Source organism: Podarcis muralis, chromosome 11 (genome assembly GCF_964188315.1).
Source record: "Podarcis muralis chromosome 11, rPodMur119.hap1.1, whole genome shotgun sequence".
In the NCBI taxonomy this organism is placed as follows: domain Eukaryota; kingdom Metazoa; phylum Chordata; class Lepidosauria; order Squamata; family Lacertidae; genus Podarcis; species Podarcis muralis.
The window spans coordinates 48,744,721-48,771,505 of NC_135665.1; the positions used below are offsets into that span (position 1 = coordinate 48,744,721).

The window sequence follows — 26,785 nt, forward strand, 5'->3', positions numbered from 1 at the left end:
TAGTCCCTCTGTCATTTTCCATTGGTAGGAGTACTCAGAACTCCTCCTAAATCTGGAAGCACAGCAGCCCCCAACTAACTCTTTAACAAGCGGCCTAGGACCCACGTACCTATGGGACCGCCTCTCCTGCTATGCCCCACAGAGGACCTTAAGGTCCACAAATGACAACACCTTGGAGGTCCCAGGTCGCAAGGTGGTTAGATTGGTCTTTTCAGTACTGGTCCTGACTTGGTGGCACGCTCTGTCACAAGAGACTAGGGCCCTGCGGGACTTGACATCTTTCCGCAGGGCCTGCAAGACAGAGCTGTTCCGCCTGGCCTTTGGTTTGGACTCTGTCTGACCCTTATGTCTTCCCTCCCCTTACAGTTTTGATCTATGGGCTACTTTTAAAATGAGGCTGCTTTTTAAATTGCATTTTAACCTGTATTTTAAATTGGAGTTTTGCCTCTCCCCCCCCCCCCCAATTATGTTTCCATTGTAATTTTACTGGTGTTAGCTGCCCTGAGCCTGGCTTTGGCCACGGAGGGCAGGGTATAAATAAAATTTATTATTATTACTATTTACTTAGAATTTTCTAGGGGGGAACATTCAAGTACTGCAATGCACAGCCATAGTCAGTGGTCTTTGCCAATCTGTCCTCAAAGTCAATTATGGTTGCCTCAAAGTCAATTATGGGGCTTTGTCTCACTGCCCTTTTGCAAGAAGGGGTATCTATCCTCTGAATGGAGGGTAGAGTAAGTTTGGCTTTAAACCATACAGCAAGAGGAGTGCAGGAAAGGGCTTTGTTTGTGGCAGGAGGAACACCCAAAGCAGCCTAATGAAGTCTGAGCATGCTCAGTGGCCATGGATGTAGAGTTTGGGTTTATTTTAAGGGGGGGAGAATAGAGAGAGAGTTTGGATTTGATATCCCACTTTATCACTACTCTAGGAGTCTCAAAGCGGCTCACATTCTCCTTTCCCTTCCTCCCCCACAACAAACACTCTGTGAGGTGAGCAAGGCTGAGAGACTTCAGAGAAGTATGACTGGCCCAAGGTCACCCAGCAGCTGCATGTGGAGGAGCGGAGACGCGAACCCGGTTCCCCAGATTACGAATCTACCGCTCTTAACCACTACACCACACTGGCTCTTGAAAAGGGGCAAGATAGTAGTATTTAAATAAATATGTATGTGAGGTGATAGGACTGGATTGCCTTTTAATCCATATGCATTTACTCCCTTCCCCTTTAAAAGTTCATTTTACAAAACAGCATGTGTGAATCTGCCCTGTGATAACTGGTGCTTTTCTTAAAATTCTCCCCCATCCTAATTCTTCTTTTCTTTCCCCCCCCCCCCAACACCAGGCCACTCAGAGACCTACATGAATATTACTGACTTAAAGCAAAACACCTTAAAAATATCAAGCCTTCAAGGGAAAACAAACTACCACCTGAACTTAAGAGCCTACACAGCTGGTGGCATTGGCCCACCAAGCAGCTTGTCTGTGGTTACAAAGGAGAATTGTAAGTTTTTTAGGATGGAGGGTGTATTTTGTTGGGGGTCTTTTTTTGCGGGGGAGGGTTGTTTTGGGGTGGCATATTTAATTCTCGCCGGATAATGGCGTAATGCACAATGAACACCTCTCAAATTCCTGAATAACCCTCAAAGATTATCGGCGGTGGTGTTCAGGCACCATTGGTGTAGAGAACACATTGCAGGATTTCAGAAGCAAATGTTGGGTGGCCCTGTCCCATGGACCTTACTGAGTTTAGGGTCCATGAGGGAGGGTGGGTAGAGATCAGAGTGTGCATATGATTGGCTGCAGCATAAGGGGGTGAAGATTAAGCCAAAATTCTGCAGAACAGGAGGTTCTTGAGGGTTTGTAAGGTGGTGTACAAAAAAAACCACCACATGCACAATACGTTTGCAATTCAGAATAGAATGACAGGTGCTTGGACAAAGGGAAACATGCTTAAAAGAAACTGGTAATAGCAAAGGTCTTGCAACCCTGACTCCAGGGTCACCCATACTGCTGCTTCTCCCATGCTTTCAAGGTAAAGGTCTGAGCAATTTTACCTTTGCCCCACCAACTTTCCCCTGGAAAACCTGCTCTTTAGTGCTAAATCAGAACAAACAGCAATCCGTGGGAAACCCAGTGGCTGTTTGTTCCGATTCAGCTCTATGCCATGGGTTTTCCAGGGGGAAATCGGCAGGGCAAATGGATGTGGGGCTGAGCCTTGAGAATAATGCAGTAGTTCAATGTGGGTTTGGTTTTTTTTAGTGCACAGGCAGCAGGAGCAAAATTGTGCAGCTTCTCATCAATCTCTTCTATTTCCAATAAGCAATGTCAAATGCGAGGCCAGCCATTTCCTGGAAGCATGCTTATATTACAAGCCACCCACTGTCGGAAGCCTGTAACTTGATCCTGGGTCACTAAGAAGCACTGCTAGTTACTTGAATTATTTCTGCTTTGCTAGTCCCCTCCACCTCAAGTGCAGTCCATGAAAGCTTCTGCTGTATATATTTTTTTAAAATTATTTCAGGTGCAGTAGGACTGTTAGTTGATTGTATTAGCTTTTCTCTCTCTTAATTTTTCAGCTGTGGGATTAATCATTGCCATCCTTGTCCCAGTAATTATTGTTATTGTGTTGGGAGTGGTGACCAGCATCCTTTGCTACAGGAAGAGAGAATGGTAACCTTTTTTTGTGTGTGATCATGTCTTTTTAATTGTAAGCTTTGTATCTGTTTTTAATGTTGTAATTTTAAATGGCTTGTGACCTGCCCTGGGCCCTTAGAGTGAAGTGTGGGTAATGTGTTAAAATAACAATAACAACAACAACAATAATAATAATTAATATTTGGTATTCAGCAAACTTTATTTTCTTGTCAAACAAGGATAGGCCACAGTTCTGCTTTTTTGTTTGGGTGATGCTATCTGTTCCACACTCTTAATAAACCTCAAATTTTTGGGGAGTGAGTTTCAAATTAAAGGTTCTTTTTTTAATAAGTGGAATATTAGTCTGTAAATACTGTAAACGGCCCTGTGATCAGTTAGCCCTTAATGCTAAACTGCTACACCAGGAGTGGAGGACATTTTTAGCCAAAGGGCCTCATTTCAGGGGTGTTCTTTCAGTGATGTACAGAACAAGAGGCAATAATAATACAGTGGTGCCTCGCAAGACGAAAAGAATCCGTTCCGCGAGTCTCTTCGTCTTGCGAAGCAAGCCCATTAGCGGCTTAGCGGGCTTAGCGGATCAGCTGATAAGCGGCTTAGCGGATCAGCTGATAAACAGCTTAGCGGATCAGCTGTTAAGCGGTTTAGCGGCTTAGTGGATCAGCTGATAAGCGGCTTAGCGGCTTGGGGAAAAGGGGGGGGAGGGGAAAAACCCTGCAGGAACTCGCAAGACATTTCCGTCTTGCGAAGCAAGCCCATAGGAAATTCGTTTTGCGAAGCACCTCCAAAACGGAAAACTCTTTCGTCTAGCGGGTTTTCCGTCTTGCGAGGCATTCGTCTTGCGGGGCACCATTGTAATAATGATTGAGGCAAAAGGCCAATTGAGGGACACGGTCTATAGAGAAGTGTGCAGAATCCACATTCTACTCTGAAGTAAATTAGGAAAATGTAAGAGTGTGTGTGGCTCTTTACACATATTGAAGCCCATATTTGTGGGAGTAGAGGAAATTCCTTACATGTAACTAAATTATATGCTGGAATTTTTTATATTTCCTTTTGAAATGTGGTGTTGGATGCTACGGCATAAAAAAGCCAAGACGCTGCTTGAATATGACCCACACAATACTGTAGAACAGGGCTGTAAAACCTCTGGCTTGGGCAGCAAATGCGGACCTCCGTGTTCTTGACTGGCCGTGCTCTGATAATGATGATTCCTCTTGCTTGCCTCGATTTGTGCAGTTTGTGTGTGTGTGTGTGAACCTCTGATTTCAGCAAGATTAGAATATAGCCTGTTGTACAAAAGGCAGGTGTCCCGACTCTTCCCCTTTTTGCTTCAATGCCCCGGCCCCGCACTAGCATAAGGCCCCCACAATGTTTACCCTGTGGGAATGTGGCCCTCAAGCTGAAAAGCATCCCCCCCAACAGTTTGTTGGTGATTCCTGACATTAACACCTGTTTTCCTCTTTCCAAAGGATTAAAGAAACCTTCTATCCCGACATTCCAAACCCAGAAAACTGCAAAGCTTTAGAGTTCCCGAAGGACCCAGAGGTAACCTTACACATTTTACCATTGACTGATTAGATGTTTGGCACATAGATTCATAGAATTGTTGAGTTGGAAGGGAACCCGAGAGTCATCTAGTCCCAGCTCCCTGCGATGCAGGAATCTCAGCTAAAGCATCCATGACCGATGGTCATCTAACCTCTGCTTAAAAGAAAGGAGAGTCCACCACCTTCTGAGGGAGTCCATCCCCACCTGGAAAAGATGGGTCCAGTTCTAACAAAGAGATACTGGAAATTCTCGCCCAAATGTTGGATGAATTTTCATGAGGACTTTTAAAAAAACCCAGACCGGTGCAGAAATTATTGTATTATTGTAACTCGCTCTACCCTTGAAGCTGACCAAGAAACTCCAGCGGGTGTAGAATGCCGCGGCGAGGCTTCTTACAGGGTCCTTGCCGTGGGATCACATTCATCCAGTGCTTTACCAACTGCACTGGCTCCCGGTGGAGTACAGGGTCAGGTTTGAGTTGCTGGTTTTGACCTTTAAAGCCCTATGCAGCCTAGGACCCACGTACCTACGGGACCGCCTCTCCTGGTATGCCCCATGGAGGACCTTAAGGTCCACAAATGCCAACATTTTGGAGGTCCCAGGTCGCAAAATGGTTAGATTGGTCTCAACTAGGGCCAGGGCCTTTTCAGTACTGGTCCTGACTTGGTTGAACGCTCTGTCACAAGAGACTAGGGCCCTGCGGGACTTGACATCTTTCCGCAGGGCCTGCAAGACAGAGCTGTTCCTCCTGGCCTTTGGTTTGGACTCAGTCTGACCCTTATGTTTCCCTCCTCTTATGGTCTTGGTTTAGCGGCTACTTTTAAAATGAGGCTTTTTAAATTGCATTTTAACCGGTATTTTAAATTGCCCCCCATTATGTTTTTACTCTGATTTTATTGGTGTTAGCCACCCTGAGCCCGACTTTGGCCGGGGAGGGTGGGGTATTATTATTATATATGTAGAAACTGAATTTAAGGCTGGTGAAATTCTAAACTGAAACCAAAATAGACAGATTTCATCCATCCCTGGTTTGGATCCAGATTCTCCCAGCCTAGGGCTGCCCTGTGTGAAATATAGAAAGGCAGTGATTGTTGGAGAAAGTTGTATTGTTTTTAAGGTCTTCTTTCATTTTTATGAGATATTGTGAAGCAACACCTTCGATTTACAGCCTAGGCAGCCCGTTTTTAGGGAGTAGGACTTGACAGAGTTTATGACTGTATGGGTTACGTTAAAAGTACCTTACTTTCTTGTTCTTTTAAGAGTTTTTAGCAGCATTTTTTATTCTTGTTTTTGTTACTTGCCATAAACCTTTGGAGAGAAAGGAATATGGCTGGTAATTGGTGATGTGAGATTCACAGTATTTAGTTAGCTTTTGTGCAAGACTGAAATCAAGGGCAGGCAGGGAGGGGACTGAATGCTTACTGGTTCTCACTGGTCGGCCACTGGGGGAACAGGATGCTGGATTAAATGGGCCATTGGCCTGATCCAGCAAGCTCTGCTTATGTTCTTAATGCTGATGGCTATGAATGAGAAATATTCATAGGAACAATCTGTAGATGAACAGGTTATTTGAATAACGAAATAGAAAGTTTTCAAAATTAGGTTCTGTGATTTTCCTCCCTAACCCAGAAGAATCCAATTCCTTTTGCAAATGCTAAACGGTCTTTGCTTTGTTTTCCAATTTATAGGGAAACCCCAATTCCAAAACCCTGGAGATGAATCCTTGTACCCCCAACAACATTGAAGTGGTTGAAACACAGTCCCCTTGCCTGAAGATTGAAGATACAGCCATTACATCGCCCGTAGCAGATGAGCTTCCGGAAGATGGCGCTGACTCTGACACGGAGAGCCACATTGTCGTCTCCTACTGCCCGCCAATCATCGAGGAGGAGATCTCTAACCCACCAATCGATGAATCGACGGGGTCTTCCCAAGTTGTCTACATTGACATCCAGACTATGTACCCAGCTCCAGTGAAGCTGAAGGAAGAACCAGAAGTTGACTGTGTGGCGGCAGCAGGCTATAAACCTCAAATGCAGCTGCCGGTGAATAGCTTGATAAAAATGGAGGACTCGTCCGTTGAAGAGGACTTGGACAAGGCTGCAGGCTACAGACCTCAAGTGAATACTTCCTCCTGGAATACAGACTGCCCAGATTCTCCTGCATCCACTGGGAGCAACAATGAAAACACCTCCTTTGGGAGCCCTTGCTCCATTAATTCTCGGCAGTTTTTGATCCCACCCAAAGAGGACGAAGACTCTCCCAAAGCCACCAACACAGGCTGGTCCTTTGCTAACTTCTTTCACAACAAACCAAATGCTTAGCAGCCTTGAGGTGGTAACAAGTTGCTCTGGAAAGCAGAAATTGCTGCAGAAATTGCTTATCAGCCTTGGAGACACTATACTGGAGGGTTTATAATGTCATTCGCTGAAATTGAACGCTGGCCTTGTTTTAAGTTAACAGTGGAAGTGGCAATATTTGTTTCGGGTGACAGAGATGCTAATTTATTGTGCCCCAATGGGGGAACAGGTGCTCTGAGGTAACCCTTTATGAAACCAAAGAGTGGCGGGAGGTCTGTATCTGTTGGGGGAGGGGCAGTCCCCTCCTCAAATCTGCCTTGTCAATAGAGCATAGCGCTCTCCTTTTGCGACTATTTTTTTCTGGTTTTCCATTTTGAATAGCAGGGAGAAATTATTACAAAGATCACGCACTTGGATCGTTAGGCTTTTAAAGGCATCGACGCACGTCAGGTATGTGCAGGATCAGGGCCTTGCTGCTTCGTCAAAGGTATATATATTTTTCTCTTTTAATCCGTTTTTCTATCATTCTGAGCAACCAGACACTACAGTACCCAAACACTACCATCTTGCAGTTGCTGGCGGTTTGAAGGCTCCGATCCTCAACCTGCTCTGTAGAAGCACCTTACTGCTTCAGCCACAGCCTTCCCTTTGACTTCTATGGGACTTAAACCGGTTTGTGTGGAAGAGCTCCATCTTCAAACAGCTGATCAGCTATGGATACAGCTGATCTGTGGGGTGGGTGAGTTTGACAAGCCGGGACGCGAGTTCCTGTACCTACTGTATAAACCAATTTGCAATAGATGACTCAGGGGTGCAAAAACAAAAGTGTAACACTGATTTTAAAATCTCAGTCAGGAATAGATAAATGTGTGAAGCTTCCAGCTTTTTAAGCAATGTTTTTAAAATATAAAATCATCTTGACCTCAAGTAGTCATGCTAGGCAGGAAGCCACCTCCCTGACATGCTATTTTTTCTTTTCTGTGGGGGCATTTTTTTGGTTTCTTTGTTGAGGACCATCCAGTCATGTCATCCCCTTTCTGCAACCTGAAGTGCAGGGTGAAGGCACCATTTTTGCAGAGGCAGATTTACCATCCTGGGTCTTTAGTCTTTAGCTTTCGTCTTCCAAAGCTCTTCCCATGCTTGAGCACCAAAACCATAATCAGGGCAAACTCGAGAACGGTTTTCCGTCCATCATATCTGTGGGAAACTGTTACTCATGGGGGAGTGGCCACCTGTGAATACATTTGCATGTGTATTGCAATGAATCCATTTCCATGCAATACATTTCATGCATGACTAAAAAAAATTCATGCATGGTTCTGTTTCCATGCAAATGGAGTTTCCCTCTCCTGAACTTATTTGCAAATATTTGCCCAGAAAACAAGTGGTGAGGATGTCTCGTTTTGTATACATATACTCTGGAATTTGCACATTGAAGCTCTTCTTTCAAACCACAACATATTCCCCCCCTGGATTGCAGCCTTAAAGCAAAGCTAAATCAGATCCTTGCATTTACAGTATATTTCTTGCTCATGCAAGTCTATAATTACACACTACTTATGGAAGTGGCATTTACATACACATAGAATATATATATGTTTGTGGTATATAAACTTATTTCAGATGTCCTCATTGGCAACTGCCTGTTGAACATTTTGTATGTAGCAAATTCTTTAGAAATCGAGTCAAGGGACCAATGTAATAGGCCTGCTCTGAGCTACTGAAGCCTACATGTTAGCTCGACTGATGGGGATTTTTCATGGAATGGTCCTGAGTTTTCCAGCTGCTTTGAAATAATTTGAAATAATTCAGGTCTATTATATTTCGAATGTCCATTTTAAGTGCAAAATTTGGTGGAGGGGCTTTATAGGTTTGGTTCACTGTTGTGAGAAGGAAGTCACACTTGTAGAGTGCCTTTTCAATATGGAGGAGTCTTCCTTTATTACTTTTGGTAACTGGGACCTCCCCCCCCCCGACACATACACACAAAAACACAAGGGTGTTTCTAGTATTAATCACTATCCCTTTTTTTCCCCCACGTGGCAATAGTGCTCGTCCCTCAGGTGCTAAACACAGTAGTCTTGTTTACCCTATTTTCAAGGACTGTAAATAGGCTGTAACGTTGGCTAGTCGTGACACCAAACATTCCTTAAAATCTAGACGGGGGTGTGTGTGGCGCTGATGGGGTTTTTTAAATTAGCAGAGTGCCTTTTATTTTCTTAAGCTGCTTTTTCAAGGCTTTCCCCTCAGGAATTAGATTTGGTTTCTTCTGATCCCTGGCATGTGGTAAAACAATATGTCTTGTATGAGGTTGTCTGTATCATCCTGCAAAGTGTTACAAGAGAATTTTGACCACACATTTGCTGCATTTCTGTGGTAAAACATGTGGTGTAATGGCAGCCTGTTATCCACCAGTGTGAGATTACCATGTGGATTTGTTTTGGTCCGTTAAGCGGATAGGAGTGACTTCTTTCCAGCTGAATATCATGGTAGTATTCCCCCTCCAACATCCTGTCCCACCCTCAATTTTGTAATTGCCTCATATCAAGAAGTAGTCCATTGCAGTATATCAGAGATCTTGAAATGCAGAAACACATCAGAAAAATGCCCTGAAACATGTAGCAACTGCAAAACCACAAACTGAACTAAAACTTTTTGAAACAACATATTGTTGGGTAAATAATGCATGTGGTGTTTTCTTTCTTTTTTTAAATCGGCGTCCCTGAATTTTGCACTGAGCTTTCATCTGCAAAGCTACCCTGTTTTCCCATTCTGCTGCTTCTCCAGTACCATTTTGGTTTCCCCTCACGATGCCATTCTAGTCTATTAGGGTTTAGATAGCAAGCTGGAATGGTGAGGGGCTACATACAGGCTAGCCTATCAGGGTTTAGACACTACACTACATAGCCAATTGGATGTGCTTATTATGTGGTGTTGCCACTAGGGCAAACAAGCAGCATTGCCCTTGCTCACTCGCATCCTTTTCCCATGCTGCACCCTGATAGTGCTTTCTAGATGTGACACGTCATGTGAATGCCAGCCATTAATGTGCATGAAGTTTGTTATGTAACAAGCAGCCCTGGGGGAAACCTGAGCTGTCTAAGAATAAGAGGTTGGGAAAGGGAAGTATAACGCTTCCTCTCCCTGCCACAATCCCAGCAAGGCCCCCTACCTCCTGTGGTGCTATAAGAGGCATCTGTAGGTTAGGAAGTCTGCTTCTGTGTTTCATGGGAAGGCTGAGGTCTTAATTATCTTGTGCTTTCTGCCCTTAAAAGTGAAAGATTAGCTTGAGTGGTCTTCTAGTGTCTGGTGTATGTTTCATATAGGTTCAACTAAAGCGTTAAACCATCTTTTCTAGAGCAGTTCTGAGAAGTATTTCTGAGGCGGAGGTATGGCACCTATTTCAGAAGGTGGGGGAAATTAAAGAGTCTGAGCACTCTTTCCGTTTTAACATTTTAAACCTTTTTGTCCTGTTTAGTATATAGTGTTCATTTTGTTCTGGAGGGTTCCTTCCTTTTGCTTTTAATTTGAGCCATATGTTTTTAAAACTTTTTTGGTCATTTTGTTTTTAAGAGCAGAATTTTTGAAGGGCATCATGGCATTTAAGTCATATTTGTTGTTTTGTGCTGACTGAATGGGAGGAAAGGGACTGTGAATCGTGTGTGTGTGTGTGTGTGAGAGAGAGAGAGAGAGAGAGAGATGGCACTTTTGAAGTGTTGTAGGGTGTACATTTTTTTTTTTAGAACTTTTGCATACAATATACCTCATAAACAAGATTTATTGCCAGCTTCCTCAACCTGTTGCTTTCCAGCTGCTTTGCACCACAACAACTACCATCAGCCTTAGTGGTTGATGGGAGTTGTACGCAAGGCCTTCAGGAGGGCACCAGGTTGAGGAAGCCTGATTTAGCAGATAAGAGTAAGCTATAATGCTGAAAACATAGTAGTGGTTTCTTTTCACCCTCTGAATCACTTTCTTCCCTTTATGTGAAGATCTTGGAATAATTCTGCTGCGTGGCAATTCAATCCAGTGGTGACTATGCAAGAGGAGTGGGCAGGTGGAGTCTTCCCTAAAATGCTTGCAAAGTGCGGCTCTTGTCAGGGGAAGCAGCAGGGACAACACCAGTGTGTATTTATATCTCCATTCGGGTGCCCATTATTGTCTTTTAGAGTACACTGCCCAAAGCAGTTGGGAAGGGATTAGAGTGTTTCTGATGCCTGATGTCAAAAAGCTGCTATCCCCTGCCTGTCAGTAGCATGGGGCACTGTGGGCGACTAGCACAAGCCGTCAATTTCCATGGCAGACAATTAGGTATTTGCTGGCTAGGAGGGAGCATCTGAAGGGGAAAGGCGTTTGTGTCTTGCTGCTCTAGAATGCTTCCTGTAATCCAGCATGACTGCTGAAGTGCAAAACAAAGTATGTGGAAGCTACTGTAGAGGAACACCCAAAGATCCGCCGTGACTTGTCTCTGAAAAGCTTTTTCTCGTATGGAAGGGAAGTGGGCAGGAGTTTGGGGCTGCCTGCTGTTTTGGAAAAGCCCTGCTTGAAATATTTGATTTTCCCCTAAAGGACTCTGCTCGGCAGCCTCCATTTATTTCAGTAGGGCTTGTGCAATTGTACTTAAGAGGCTTCAGCAGGAATGTGCCTCTAGCGCTTCAAGCCACTAAAGGTTAATGGGCTCCTCGTGATCTAGGGGTCCGAGCAAAATGTTGCACCCACCTGTCCTTCCCTATCCCAGTGTTGTCTCGGTCCTTCCCCCCTTTAAACCCCAAATTTAAAGGAGGGAAAGGCCTTAGGTTGTATGCACAAATTTCAGTTGTGCTGTTCACCGAGAGACCCCACACTTGCTGTTTATAGATTGTGGCTGTGGGTTAGCTGGGCTGCAAGTTAAGATGTAGGGACCTGGAAAAGAACGGCCTGAAGAGGGAGCAGTGGTGTTCAAACCACAGTTCAAAGGTGAGCAGCCCATCTTATCTGAAGATCCACTACTGATCTTACAGGTGATGTGCATATGCAGAGTTGTTTTGTTATTTTAGGGGGCACTCTTAGTTCACATGGAGCGATGCCAAACAGGTGCTGTGCGCTGGATGGTCCAAGCGCGCATCCATGCATTAAAATGTGCTGCAAGATCCTCTGACAGGCTCAGCGGGATTGCTCAGCAGACCTGTTGGCGTGGAGTGTGTTTCTTAATGGGTAGGATGCTTGCAAACCACTGACTTGCACCGATTTTGACAGAACCACACCACTGTGGCTGGTTTGTGAATTGTCCCCTCTGTGTATAGTAGGGGGCGGAGAGAACTTTCCACGTGGCTGTGTGGTCTCCTTTAGGCCTTCATTGTGAATGTGAAATCTCCTGCAGTGAGATGAAGCATAGACTCGAAGGAAGTAAGGATGGGGAGTTGTGTTGGGTGGGAGCATAAATGGGGTTAGGGGAGGGACTTTGTAAGTTAAGCCGTTACTTGTATGATATATGCTGTGTTTTTATAGTTCAGTACATTATGATGGTTTTTATTAAAAGTGTACATAGCATATGAAATGGCTAATGTGTAATAGATGTGAAGCTAATCTCAATACTTTTTAAAATATTAAATGAGCATTATAATATTGAACTGACTGGAAGACTGAACCATTGCCTGTGTTTTAATTCCTATGCAACCAGTTTGCCCTAACTTAGCCTTGCTTCCTATCTCTGTACTTTGGATTGCTGAATTTGGTGATTTGAAGCCAAAACAGCTCAGGTATTGTTGTGTCTCTTAAGCAAACCTATGTGATGTATGCAAATGAATGTACTTATGTTGTGCATATTTAAATCTCGGGGATGTCTTTTTGAGACTACTTTCAATCTCACACAGTGCCCTTGGAATTTAGAAATGTTGAGCCCCAGTGAAAGGAGGGCGTGCTTACTTTGGGAGAGCTGCAAAATTTAAAGTGCATGAGTGAAAACCCAGCCATCCTGTGATGAAAGTGCATCCATCCCAAAGCCAATAACCTCCTTGGGATTAGGGGGACATTGTAGTAATGAACATCTTGAGTATTTGTGCAAAGCAAGCCTGGGAAGGGCAATGTTTCTTCCCCTAAACATCCAAATGATAGAAACAGTACTTTAGCAGCTAAATACTTAGCGTTGGTGAAATTTTCCAAGTAGGCAACTTTAGTGGAGGATACTATTATGGAACACAACTGGGAGGAGGGAGAGGCTAAGTTTAAGTGATATAGTATTGATATACTGACTTTAGCATGAACATAAATGGCAATGTACTGCTTATGCCTGTAATATGCATGTATTAAGAATTTGGCAGAATACTGTCATGGAGTTAAATAAATGTGTATTTTCTTACTCTTCAGAAGTTTGTACTACTTTCCCCTTGTTTTCCTTCCATTTTTTGCACATAGAATCTTCTCAATTCATGCAAGTTTGTGATAAACTATGGTCTGTTTTAGACACCATGACTTTGCGCTATGTGTATCTAAACTCTTATCCTGACATTGTTCCACTTTCTTTACTGAGGTAAAAAGGTAAAGGCCCCCTGGACGGTTAAGTCCAGTCTAAGGTGATTATGGGGCGCTCATCTCGCTTTTCGGGCCAAGGGAGTCAGCATTTGTCCACAGACTGCTTTCTGGGTCATGTGGCCAGCATGACTAAACTGCTTTTGGCACAACGGGACTTTGTGACAAGTGCCAGAGCACACGGGAACGCCTTTTACTTTCCTGCCACAGAGGTACCTATTTATCTACTTGCACTGGCATGCTTTTGAATTGCTAGGTTGGCCGGAGCTGGGACAGAGCAACGGGAGCTCACCACCATTGCATGGATTTGAACCACCAACCTGATCAGCAAGCCCAAAAGGCTCAGTGGTTTAGACCACAGCACCACCCGTGACCTTTTTTTCTTGTACTATGTATTCATGACGCATTACAGGCACCTTCTGAAGTTACCCCATGAATCTTAACTTCTACCTAAGCTTACAGTGCTCAATTTTTTTAAAAAATAAATGATACTCAATGGCCAAATATCATAGTTGAACAGAACTTTTAACATCTTTTCAATACTTGAAGCCAGAAAAGCTTCATTAATGTACATTTTCAGCAGTCTAAATTTACAAAAACAAAAAATATGATTGTAAAACCAGTTACATTTCACAAATATTTCCCACTAAAACTGTAGAATAAGCACAAGCAAAACATCCTTGCCCACCCCAAACGTAAGAATCTTAGCACTCCTTATTCCTTTAGGGAAAGATCTGCAGCATGCTAAACGCTGTGTGAGACACCTAATCCTTTTACAAAACTAGCCAATCACTGCCGCCGCCTCTGCTATATAAAAATACAGGTGCAAAATTACTGCTATAAAATGTGGTTGTTGGGTCCCGGTCGTCCCCCCCCCCCTCCCGCCCCAACTGCTTGTAATAAAAAAGTAGAGTTTTCAAAATAGTAAGGAGGATTATCTTCGGGAAACAACAGAACTCTGGAAAGGAGTATAACTTCTTGTGAGTATTTACACTGGGTAGACTGGAGCTGCAAATACCTGCAACTGATTTGAGGCTGGAATAGGATAAAGGAATGCATAAATACAGCACTTTCAAAATATGCCACTCAGTGGTGTGGATGATACAGTTGCTGTGCCATTAAGGCTGCATAAGTTACCACAATTTCAGTACTGACCCCATAGGTCATAAAGACACACTGTGTGAGCCAAGGGTATGGTCTGTAACTCATTACATCCTCTTCCCCTCCCTCTTTTTGTTTGCTTGTTAAGCTGGACTGATGCAGAACCTTCACTGTTGGCCAGCAACACAGCCCTTTTGAGCGTCAACACCAATGCCGAATACCATCCCTTCTCTGTTACCAGATTTGTAGCAAGGCTTAAAGACTGAAGGGAATTCCCTGCTCTGGTGCTGCTCCCCAGGCAGAGAGAAAATGGGAGTAAAGCAATAGCCTTTTGTGTACAAAACCAGCATATTGCATGGTTAAAGCTCTTCCTGGATTGTACCACTTCAGCAGGAAATTGCATAAATGATAATTCTCTCTATGGTGTTTTGTTTTGTTTTTTAAAGTCCCTGCAGATGGAAAGCTATAATCCTTACCATGCTAGTTTTCTAGGTGCAGAGATTCTGGGGATTCAAGCGAACAAAGCCTTTCTGTTTGCAGCCTGAAGATGAGCAGTACAAATCTGATGCTGTGATCTGCTGTTTGTCTCTCCTGGGACCGGCCTATGAATGAGACTAGAATAGTGATGAATGCAACGTGCTGTGCGACGGCATATTCGGAGGGAGGCGGATCTGTTCTTCAAAGCACAAGGAAGCAGACTATACTATTCTCCAGCCATGGAGACATTCTGTGGCTGAAACGATGAGGTGGTCACAACAGGCGCTGCTACCATTTTCACCCTCTTAATTCTGCACATTCTTACTACAGGGAAGGGGCACAGCAGGAACCAAGATGGAGGCTTCCAATCTTTCTCTCTCTGCAAGGAAGCAGAGATCTTGTTCCCAGCCACAAAAGCCAAAAGCTCCACTTGCCAGCAAAATTGGGCATGTTGCTACCCAACCTGCCCAGCTTTTGCTCACTGCGTGAGGAGGCTACTGCGAAGGCAAGTGGGCTTGAAGGCAGCCCTGCTGTGGAAGATGCACGTTAATGGGTAGGGAGCGGCCGTAGACAACAGCATAGGTGCTCTGCTGCACGGGACTCTACAACTATTTAAAGGGTGGCGCTCCTGCACTGTGCTCCTGCACTGACAGAGAGAGAGCATGTTATCCAAAGGAAAGGAGAGTGGCAAATGGTCCCCTTCTGTGATTTTTGCTTCAGGTTGTTTCTTGCTTCCAGGCCTCGCTCAGAAGGCAAGTCCTCCGTGTGCAAGAACAGTGGTGAAAGGCTCTTCCCTCTGACTGTTTCCCACCTGTTACTTTGCCCCACAAGTGTTGATGTTCTTCCCATCAGCCGCATCTTCAACCAGTGAAATATGGTAATCCGTAGAAAGCGTGAAGTGGGAAATGCAGCCCACCAAGCCCCTCATATACTGTCTGTTTGTACGCAGAGCGATCTCTTTCATTCCACCTGCCAGAGAGAGAGAGAGATGGAGAAACTAAGTAAGGATGCGTTTATTTAAAAACGTTTATAGCCTTCTTTTGAGGGCCCTTAAAAGGCCCTCTCAGCAGCTCTCAATAACCTAAGGGTAGCCCTTCTCAATCAGGCCAAAGGCCTACCTTGTCTTGCATCTCTTTCCCACAGTGGCCAACCAATCATTGTAAATCGGACACTGGCCACAGGCTGCTTTTGTTAGGTAGATGAATACAGTGGAAACTCGGTTGTCGAATGTAATCCGTTCCGGAAGACCATTCGACAAACGAGGTGCGATTGCTGGTCGGCAAAATCCATTGGAAAAAATGGAGAAACGGAAGCATTCACTTCCGGGTTGTCGGCGGTTGAAAGCCAAAACGTTTGACTTCTGAAGCGTTTGACAACTGAGGTTCCACTGTAATTAGATTTCCCCCAGAAAATAAAAATCCATATTAATTGGCAGGGAATACAGTGCAGACTGGCATGTTGACCCCAACAGTGCTGTGTGGACACTGAAAAACAACTGCATGCATCAGCACTACTCGTCCTATAGTAAACAACTATCTCGAATGGCTTGTGTGCGTGAACCAACCTCTCTACAACTCTTAAGAAAAGAAAAGAAAAGAAAAAAAAAGGTAACAGAATTTAGGAGGAACTTACCAACGAAGAGGTCCCCATTGATATTCAACTGTCTCATCATTCCTGGTGATTTGCCAGTTCTAGCACCATAGTCATCCACCGTTACTTTCCCAGACTGCCCATCCCTTAAATACATGCACATTTTCACATTGTTACTATCGTAATATGGGTAAGTAGTATCATATGAGTTGTGCAGCTGCACCATGTTAATATACACTCCAAGGGAGGAATTCCATGTCACACTGTTACAAACACTCCAATCGGTGCAAGCATTCTTCCTCTCTTCCACCCGTGAACTCTTCTTCTGGGGGTTATTCTGACCACTGGGCATGTGTGGGGAAAGCCCTGTTGTGCCAGCAGAACTCCTTGCATTGGGCTTCCACAAATAGGACCAGTTAGTTGAATCCAGCCCCCTAGATTTAAAGCACCTTGAAAGCACATCATTTCCCCACAATGATCCTCAGAACTATGGTTTACCCCTCACAAAGCTACTATTTCCAGTATCATTAACAAACAACAGTTCCTGGGATTATAGGGGGGGGGGGGGATAATAGGCTTTCGATGTATGGTGTGTACACAGCCTAAATAGAAGTTGATCATTCTAATACCTGGTGGTCTTTAATATGGAATGGTTGGGGGGTTGGAGATTGTGGGAAGCTGGGTAAGAGTTGGGGTGTTTTGAGAAATGGATGGGTAAAATGTGGATTTTCCAGCTTGGATTCTAATCTGAGCTGGAGAAACATTCATGGGCTTCATATTATTTGTTTGTTCGTGTTTTTGTTGTTGCTGCTGCTGTTAAATTTATGAATTGTCTCATGTCTCAAGGCAACTTGCAGACATGCCATAAAAATATCAAAAAGTAATTCAGTATTAAAAACAACAACTGAAGATAGCTTTCAATACAATACAAAATGGACACCTAAGGTGTCCAGCTGGAAAAGCTTGCGGAAACAAAAATGACTTCAGTTGGCTCTGGAAAGTAGAGATTGTGGGTGCCTGTTGTATCTCAACAGAGATGTTCTTCCACAGAATGGGCAGCCACACCAAAAGTATTGCTATGAGTGACAGTGCAGCAGGCTTCTGGGGTTTTTTTTGGGGGGGGGGTGTTGAAGGAGAAACACTCTGGTAGAATGTAGTGACCTACTGAGTATATACAGGGGATAAGATGCTCCCTCAAGAAACCTGGCCACCATGGCAACTTTCCGCCCAAACCCCATTTTTCTGCAAAGGCTTTGGCACAGTCACTTAGTTCACATGCCCCAATCAATATGATGCCAGATTGACTTATTCATTTAGAAGGTTTAATATCCTGCCTTCTGTTTTACCAGCACTCAAGGCAATTAACAAAAAGTAGATAAGAACCCATACAATAATAAAATTGATCATTTCCAACTGTAATAAAAATGAGCAATAAACAAAAAACATTAAGAGAGTCTTCAGAGCCAGCATAGAGGAACAAAACAAAAACAATCACAGCATCAGTTTCGCAAGGAACCCGAATTGATTTGTCTCACTCCCAAATGCCTCCTGCAGCAAAAAGGTCTTGAGACAACGAGTTGCACAGTCCCCTCAAGGAGCCTGCATGTGGCAGTGACAAAGATGGTGACATGTTCTCCTGTGGCTCATTTCAGATGGTGAAACTCTAACCCACAACCCTGAGATTAAGAGTCTCATGCTCTACCAATTGTTAAGAGTTGTATTTAGTCGTTTTCACCTTGTGTCTTCCCTGTCCCTCTCATCCCTTCCTTGTATTTACACAACTAACATTTAGATTACCCATCCCTTAGGAAAGGAACCTGACTTCTTGCCAATGTTCCTCAAAGCACCACACAGGACGTTGACAATAACAACAAACAACTTACCGAACTGCCTTTACTCTATGCCACCTGCCATCGTTGAAGGAGCCATTCACTGTTATGATAGCAATGCCGCTGCCCAGATTATAGCTGAAACCAAATGAGAGAAGTTCGTCATGTTCTGGAGAGTTCACAATCATGATTCACCTGAGTCGTTTTTATTAGTCAAGTGTAGCTGGACAAAAAGTTTGGGGTAGCCAACATGGCGGCTTCCAGATGTTGTTGTACTACAGCTCCCATCATCCTTGACTCCTCGCTAGGGCCATTGGGAGTTGTAAAAGGGATTGACTGTTAACCCATTCTTAAGAGTTGTAAAGTGACTCTCCTTGCTCTAACTGGAGAGGTTGGGGATTAAACCCAGGACTTTCTGCATAAAATACCTGCTCCAGAACTGAGCTGCAGCCCATCCATATATAATGGGGGGTGGGGAGAGGGGGCAGACAAGGACGCCGAGGGGTAATAAAGTTAAGGGCACAAGGTTTGTGCTCGAAGCTACCCGTGGGGATTTAAGAAAGGAATACCGTGTGAATGTTTTGGGCAAAAGAGTTCTCGATAAAAGTGAGAAGGGCAAATTGTGATTGCCCAAATGGAAGCAAACATCAGGCAGATTTCAAAAAGGTGTTGCAGATGGTTTGTTATGAAGAAGCTTTTGTTAGGTAAAGGTAAAGGGACCCTTGACCATTAGGTCCAGTCGTGACTGACTCTGGGGTTGCAGCACTCATCTCATTTTATTGGCTGAGGGAGCCGGTGTACAGCTTCCGGGTCATGTGGCCAGCATGACTAAGCCGCTTCTGGCGAACCAGAGCAGCGCACGGAAACGCCATTTGCCTTCCCATTGGAGCGGTACCTATTTATCTACTTGCATTTGACGTGCTTTCGAACTGCTAGGTTGGCAGGAGCAGGGACCGAGCAACGGGAGCTCACCCCGTCGTGGGTATTCGAACCGCCGACCTTCTGATTGGCAAGTCCTAGGCTCTGTGGTTTAACCCATAGCACCACCCACGTCCCATTTGTTGGGTAGCTATCTGAATATCATTACCCTCGTTCGGAATACCAACTGCTCATAATATGTCTTTGTATGTTGCCTGAGGTGTCTCCTATTGTGTGTTCTACTGCACTGTGAAAATAGCACTTTGCTGCATCATAACCATGTACAATCATACCGGGAGTGACATCTGCTTTCTCAAAATGCTCTGTGGTTACTTAATCTGAAGAAAGGAAAGTAACAAAAAGAAACACCAGGCTCTTTGACAAACTCGTAATTTGACCGGGGGGCGGGGGGAAGAAGAAGTACATTTGAAAACTTCCCGAAGCACTGAAGTACAGGGGAGTAATCCCCAGACGTCAAACAGGTAGTTTTTTTGTCTATCATTCCCTGGGTTTACATTTCATTTTTGGCAGACAGAACATTTGCTTTTGAGAATAACAAGTCAGAAAATGCTCCACTACATTATGGAGACAGTGAGTGGATTAAAGAGAAAACCCAAAGAGCAAGGTAGATCTCGCCTCCGCTTTCCCATGGGACTAAACAAAATTGTATATTCTTGTCCTATTAAAAGTAATCATTCTTGTTCTTGTGCTCCCGTTCACAAATTATCTTCCCCTAAGATTGTACCCAGGGAGAGACGGGGTCTGCTCACTTTCCTAACCTTGCGTTCCAATCACATCCTTGGTTTCTCTCACTGCAGGAAGTGAGCAACCAAATCTTAAATGCCCAGGTTTCTTCAAATGCTGGGTGCTCTCTGATCTGGTGAAGATAAGCCTTCTTTAAGCAAAGTGTCCTCACAAGACACTTGTTCTCATTTGCTTCAATATATGCAAAGGAATTTATGCACATGGAGCTCCTCCTCTCTACTGAAGTAAATGGAGCCGTCTGATAAGTGGCAGAGCTGCAAGTGTGCTTGAGTCAGAAGTAGAGATGGGAGGATCCGGCCATTTTAGTTCTCTCTGTTTCTCATCGTTCTAATCTCAAATTCAGTTCCCCACATTCCTGCAACGTTTTAGTCCCAAGAAGCACATTTTCGTAGGCAGTTTTGCCAACTGACAGTAAGAGCTGTTCGACAGTGGAATTTGCTGCCAAGGAGTGTGGTGGAGTCTCCTTCTTTGGAGGTCTTTAAGCAGAGGCTTGACAAACCATATGTCAGGAGTGCTCTGATGGTGTTTCCTGCTTGGCAGGGGGTTGGACTCGATGGCCCTTGTGGTCTATTCCAACTCTATGATTCTATGATTCTATGAACTGTACATATTTTCATGAGCAATTTCTTTGAATACAATCCATTTTTCTACGTACTTTTCACTGATGCATTCATTTTTATACATGCTTTCCTGCACTGTATGCTTTTTAGTGAACATTGTTGGTTGGAGAACTGCACCGCAAAATTCAGAGAGGTCTGCAAACTGGACCAAATTTATATCCCGTTCCTAGTCAGAAGTCCCCTGCTGAAGCAAGGGGTAGGGATGGGAAAGAAGATGCAGGCAGCTTACCTGAAGACCAAAGCACCATCTTGAAGACCTAGGGAGATGAAGTCACTGTTTGGTCTCATGGGGCTGTCTCCCCTCCACAGCAAGAGGCCGTCCATCAGGGTAGTCTTAAACCTCATGAAGACATTTGTTCTTGATCCCGCTACTCTGTTTAGGGGAGAGGCACATTGTACAAAACAACATCTGGATGGTGCAGTGAAAATAATGCACCTCTGAAGCTCTGTGATCGGTGATCTCCCCCCTCCCACACATAGTTGAACACACCAACTGTAACTCATAAATGTATATTTTTGCTACAATTCTAGCTGAATCTACTCTCCCTCTAAATCCACATTTATCAGTTTAGCTTCCAGGACAATGACATACCACTTGATTTGAAACGTGCCAAATATTTGGATTTTGAATAATACTAAATTTATTATTTGTACCTCGCCCGTCTGACTGGGTACAGCTCTTGTCACCATCTATTTATTTATGAGGTTTGTTTGGGTAATTTATATACTGCTTCAAACTTTGAAGATGTCTCTAAGTGGTTTGCAATGTTTAAAAACATCACAAAAAATGCAATAGAAATTCATGTTTTAAGTGGCACAGAACAATTAGGTAAGCCCCCCTCCGATGGAGCCTATTAAACACCAATATAAAGGAAAACAACTAACATAAAGGGACCATATTAACTACTGGCTGACCAAAGTACAGAAATACAGCAGAGATGACCAGCACCCCTGCTAAATATACAAGCATGTAGCTGTAGGTAGCTACATGGGAATATACTTCTGCTATATTCCCAAATTAGGTTGGTGGGGTAAAATTACACAGTCATTGGCCATGCTGCCAGGGGCTGATGGGAGTTGTAGTCCAACAGTGTCTGGAGGGCAACCAGGTTGAGGAAAGCTGTACTAGATGGACCTTGGTCTGATCCCATAAGGCATGTTCTGTATCCTCCACATCCTTGTAAGCAGCCTTATTTTATTCATGTATTATTTCATTTTTCTTCATTATGACCATTTATAATCTGCCCTTTAGCCAAAGGTCCCATTTTAGCATCTGCCATTTGCATGACACAAAGCGACACTGCTTTCTTTCTACAACCAGATACCCACACAAAGGGTTCCTCAGAACGTATCTCTATAAATAAACGCTACCCCACCGTTAACTTTATTTACCTTTTAAGAATATCTGGGCTATCATAGGTGAGGTAGCTGCGGCCGATGAACTGTGGTATTTCAATGGCTTCCATAACAGCTGGGAAATGAAGGAAAACCCAATGTTAAGATGGCAGGATTTGCATGTAAAAACATTCCCTTCAACAGCATTAAAGAGGAAAGTGCAACGACATGCAGTACCAATGCAATCTTCCTCTGAAGTGAGACCGGTATTTATCGTGGCTCATTGGGGTTTGTCCACCTCAATCTATCAAGGCTGACTGTCATTAGCAATACACTGAGAATGAGTCGCTGGTTTTTTACCTCTGGCTTCTCAACGAGACAACAAACACAATTCATGGCGAGAATTTCCTATACAGTTCTTATAGTGCCCTTTGAGCAAGGCTCAGTTACGAGTAAAGAGGAGGAGAACAAAAAATGAGACCTGTTCAATATTTCAAGGACAGCTTCCCCTCATTTTTGTGGGAGGGCTGTTAATGCAAGGTGATCCAAATCTGCTTGGGCAACAGCAGGGTGTGTGGATATTAAGCCTCCCCTACCCCCATGCTGTGTGCAGAGGGTGGCACTGTGGTCTAAACCACTGAACCTAGGGCTTGTGATCAGAAGGTTAGCGGTTCAAATCCCCACGAAAGCACGTCCAAGTGCAAGTAGATAAATAGGTTCGCCAGAATGGCCACATGACACGGAAGCTGTCTGTCTACAAACACCAGCACCCTCAGCCAGTAAAGCGAGATGAGTGCCGCAACTCCAGAGTCATCCACGACTGGACTTAACGGTCAGGGGTCCCTTTACCTTTTAAAGGTCCAGTCGTGGCCGACTCTGGGGTTGCGGCACTCATCTCGCTTTATTGGCCGAGGGAGCCAGCGTATAGCTTCCGGGTCATGTAGCCAGCATGACTAAGCCGCTTCTGGCGAACCAGAGCAGCACACGGAAACGCCGTTTACCTTCCCGCCAGAGCGGTACCTATTTATCTACTTGCACTTTGACGGGCTTTCGAACTGCTAGGTTGGCAGGAGCAGGGACCAAGAAACGGGAGCTCACCCTGTCGCGGGGATTCAAACCGCTGACCTTCTGATCGGCAAGTCCTAGGCTCTGTGGTTTAACCCACAGCACCACCCGCGTCCCTTCCCTTTACCTTTACCCCCATGCTATTTCCCCAGTCTAAACCTCTCCAACCCCCTCCCTGATGCCCACAGAGCTGCTGATAGCCCCCCTGGGTGGTGGGAGCAGAAGACAGACCAGGAAGCTGTGCCTGTGTAGCTTAGCAGCAAAGCACACATCCTGGACACAGTTTCAATCCTTGGCACCATTGTTAGGAGGCCCTGATTTCCCTTACGGAGCTAGAATTCTGAGAGTTCCCTGATAAAAGGGATTGGCTGTTAAACCATTCTGAGACTTGTAGTTCTGTGAGAGGAACAGGAGGTCTCCTAACTGCTCTCAGCACCCCTTACAATCTACAGTTCCCAGGATTCTTTGAGGGAGGCCATGAATGTTTACAGCGGGATGACACTGCTTCAAATCTATAGTGCAGATGAGGCCCAATTTGGTACCCACCCCTACACTTGTATTTTTTAAAAAAAAATCCCAAAAATATACAGGAGACCCATAATTGAAATCCTGCATCATGTATGGTTTTGGCCCTCAAGTTGTCACTGATTTTGGCTTTTGCCTGTTGCCGTAGCTGCTCCTGGTTTTCTCTTGACAGCGAATACTGTCTTTCCCTGAATAGCTAAGGAGGAAAAGCAGGGGAGAAAAGGCACGGTAACAAAATATGAAAAATACCTGGTAGGCAAATGGCTGTTTCATCTGCAAATGAAATTAGGGAAAATGTCCAGTGTGGCTGAAGCAGGAACCCAAGTCTTGCACCCTGCCGCTCACAATGCAATGCAACCCACGACACAAGCAGTGCTGTGCATCACTCTTTGCAGGCTTCAGAGGAAGGCCTGGGCTGTATGGAGCCAGCCATTTTCTACATCTAGAGCAACACTCTGGGCCAAGCACTTTCTGACCTTCCTAGGTGTGCCTTGCACTAGCTGTGCTAAAGGCATCCTATGCTCCCCTTCCCCTCAAACCATCCAGCAATACATTCGGCACATATAAACCCACTGAAATGAAAGGTTTTGAGCATGCCAAACCCTGTTAGACTATGGTCTGGCATGGGCAGGCATGGGGAAGCACCCAAGTGGTTTCTCTTATACATTGATTTGATTCCTCGCCAGGATTTCCCAGCATCACCCTGCTAGTTCCTGCAAATGAACGTCTTGGGTGCAATCCAGTGAAAATTAGGTGTGCCTCAAAGGCAAACCCTATAACCTGAGCCATCTATTTCAGACTGGGTGGGGACTGGACTCAGGGGCTTCTACACAGCAATCCAGATTGCAAGTAACCCAAGACCAAATCATGGCTAAATGAGAATGTAATGCAAAGGCACTCACAGTAAAAATTGCATCTGCCTGACACCTCCCACAGTCAACCAGCTGCTGTGATACCTGCAGCTAAGACGTGATTTGGATTAGCATTATGTACAAACCTGGGTTCATGGTTTGTTTCTCTCCAAAACACAAGCCTGGGTTCGGATGTAATGCTAATCCAAACCATGGCTTAGCTATAGGTAGTAGATTGGCAGCAGGTTGACTGAAGGAGGAGTGACTCAGGCGCTAATTTTTACTGTGAGCATCCACATGCTCCAACTTCCATGCTTTGCCTTAGCACTACATATGAGCTGGGTCAGTGAGCATAACATGGAGACAAACCCTTAGGTTTGTCTACCTTGCACCTGCTGGATTCAATCCTGCTGCAGTTATGTAACTATGAACACCATACCGTATTTTTCGCTCTATAGGATGCACTTTTTCCCCTCCAAAAATTAAGGGGAAATGTGTGTGCGTCCTATGGAGCGAATGCAGGCTCCTTGGCTTCAGCGATAGCAACGCGAAGCCTCTGAAGTGCAGAGGGAGCGCTCCCTCCGCCCTCCGGAGGCTTCGTGTTGCTTTCGCTGAAGACTGGAGAGTGAGAGGGGTCGCTGCGCACAGATCCCTCTCACTCTCCAGGCTTCAGGGATAGCCGCCTGAAGCCTTTGGAGCGCAGCGGGAACTCGTGCTGCACTCTGAAGCAAGACTCTCCCGGCTTCAGCAGAGAGGGAGAGCTGCGCAGTGCCCCTTCAGCGAAGTGGGAGGAGAAATGGAAGGGGCTCCATTTCTCCTGCCGCTTCGCTGAAGGGGCGCTGAGCAGAGAGGGGGAGAATTTTTTTTTCTTGTTCTCCTCCTCTAAAACAAGGTGTGTCCTATGGTCAGGTGCGTCCTATAGAGCGAAAAATATGGTAATTCTTGGAACCACATACCACTGAATTGAATGGTGTTTACTAGCAAGAATGTGAGCTAAGGATGGAGGATGCCACCCTCCCTAGATATAAACCCCGTAATCCATTTCAGCCCAACGCAGCACAAATATGCCTCTGTTGCAGAACTAGTAGCATTCATCTCCAACCTCAATCAGCTTCAGGTAATATGACCAGGGGTCAAGGATGAAGGGAGTTGTAGAGAGATACAGCTTGCCCATCTCTGTCACAGATGATATGGACAAGGCAATGAAGGCAGGAAATTATCTGAAGCTTGGTTTAGGACCAAGAGGCAAAACACAGCTCAGATACTATTTCTCAATCAACTTATCGTGGTATGGATCCAAGAGAACTATTCAGCAGAAAGGAATAGGACACTTTCGTTCTGTCTGAGCACAGTCCAACCAAACATAATGCATTCTGAGGGGTGCTCTCATAAACATACTTGCTGGACTACAGAGTTGCATTGAATGCAGTGAGGCTTGGTCCTGAATCAACAGGCACATTCCATTGATTTCAATGGAGAAATTGATACATTCTTTTAAAACTCTCCCTCTAAAACAAAGAGGACTTTAAAATTAATTATGGCAGGACGTTTTTAGAAATTAGTGAGCTCCCCATTCTGCCAAAGACAAATTCTATCCACTTTAAATGCTGCAACTAGGCTCTGAAACACAAATTAGGGACTCTTCCTTCTGCCTCCTGCCCCCACATGATTTGAATTCTTTGGGAAGAAAATGGCAGGAATTAAAGTTGGGAAACAGGAGACACATAGTTTCAAGCTTTCTTCCACCCTTTGCAAATTAAACGATTTCCCATGTTTGCAATGCAAGCCAATGGATTTCTGGTTGGTTGTCCAACTAGCTCTCTCTCTCTTCTTCTCTCTCAAAATCTTGTTGTTGTAGTTCTTGTTTTAAATCAGCCATGCAAGTAACGCCACAGAATCACCACTTCCATCAATGTTTATAAAACCACTTGGTGTTACATATACTCATATTGACCTGGAGGCAATTCTCACTAGTCACAGTTTGCAAGGAAGGAGACTGCTTTATGAGCTTCCTCATAATAGTGCTGTAGCATTGCAGTGCAATCCAGGAAATGACTACAGATTATGCCGTTATCTACAGACATTTGCAAAAAGCGGCCTAAATCACACCATTAGCTTGATGGAGGTAGGAACGCACACAGATCATACACTCACAGTTACAGAACATGTCTGACAGTTGTTACTTACTGTTCAAGCAGTAATTTCCACATTCTGCAGTGCAGCAGCATAAAACGGAAGGAACATTCAGATTTTACTTTTCAGCAGCAAAATAACCCCTCTCCCCATCTTTGAAAAGGAGCACCCAGCTTTAACTATGCAAAATCTCAGCTTTTTTTTTATTATTTCGTAATTATTGAACCTGGCATTAGGTATCGGAGTAAGTTGACAAAAGGGGGTGGGTCCGGCTCAAGTTTTAAAAAGCAGCATTCAATTAAGTGCTTCTTGTGACTGCAGGAAAATAAAAAAATTCCTTCCAGTAGCACCTTAGAGACCAACTAAGTTTGTTATTGGTATGAGCGTTCGTGTGCATGCTACTGGAATTTTTTTTTATTTTTTTTTACCTACGGCAGACCTACCTGCAGGAAAATAGTGGACCTTGGTTTCTTCTGCTCTGATGCTAAACACATTACTGAAGAATAAGCTCCATTTTGTTGCAGTTAAAAGATGCTGTATGGGGCAGCATCAGTGGAAGGAGAAGCC

The 26,785-nt window shown here is 44.5% G+C and overlaps 2 protein-coding genes across 5 annotated transcripts in view; one reads left to right on the top strand and one right to left on the bottom strand.

The window, feature by feature from the left end:
* LIFR (LIF receptor subunit alpha) overlaps positions 1 to 8,476 on the top strand; it is an 81,701-nt gene extending 73,225 nt beyond the window's left edge. For all 3 annotated transcript variants that reach the window (XM_028749532.2, XM_077936416.1, XM_028749533.2), the window contains exons 17-20: positions 1,342 to 1,500; positions 2,576 to 2,669; positions 4,124 to 4,199; positions 5,891 to 8,476. In XM_028749532.2, coding sequence (XP_028605365.2) covers positions 1,342 to 1,500; positions 2,576 to 2,669; positions 4,124 to 4,199; positions 5,891 to 6,526 — 965 coding nt within the window. In that variant the 3' untranslated portion in view covers positions 6,527 to 8,476. The remainder of the gene's footprint in view (positions 1 to 1,341; positions 1,501 to 2,575; positions 2,670 to 4,123; positions 4,200 to 5,890) is intronic.
* A 5,408-nt stretch (positions 8,477 to 13,884) lies between these two features.
* EGFLAM (EGF like, fibronectin type III and laminin G domains) overlaps positions 13,885 to 26,785 on the bottom strand; it is a 107,417-nt gene continuing 94,516 nt past the window's right edge. Inside the window, exons 19-24 of one of the 2 annotated variants that reach the window (XM_028748927.2) lie at positions 26,273 to 26,296; positions 21,702 to 21,780; positions 20,539 to 20,682; positions 18,061 to 18,144; positions 16,220 to 16,323; positions 13,885 to 15,556 (exon numbers count right to left, since the gene is read on the bottom strand). In XM_028748927.2, the coding sequence (XP_028604760.2) occupies positions 15,402 to 15,556; positions 16,220 to 16,323; positions 18,061 to 18,144; positions 20,539 to 20,682; positions 21,702 to 21,780; positions 26,273 to 26,296 (590 nt within the window). In that variant the 3' untranslated portion in view covers positions 13,885 to 15,401. The remainder of the gene's footprint in view (positions 15,557 to 16,219; positions 16,324 to 18,060; positions 18,145 to 20,538; positions 20,683 to 21,701; positions 21,781 to 26,272; positions 26,297 to 26,785) is intronic. The other variant, XM_028748928.2, reaches the window with a different exon arrangement.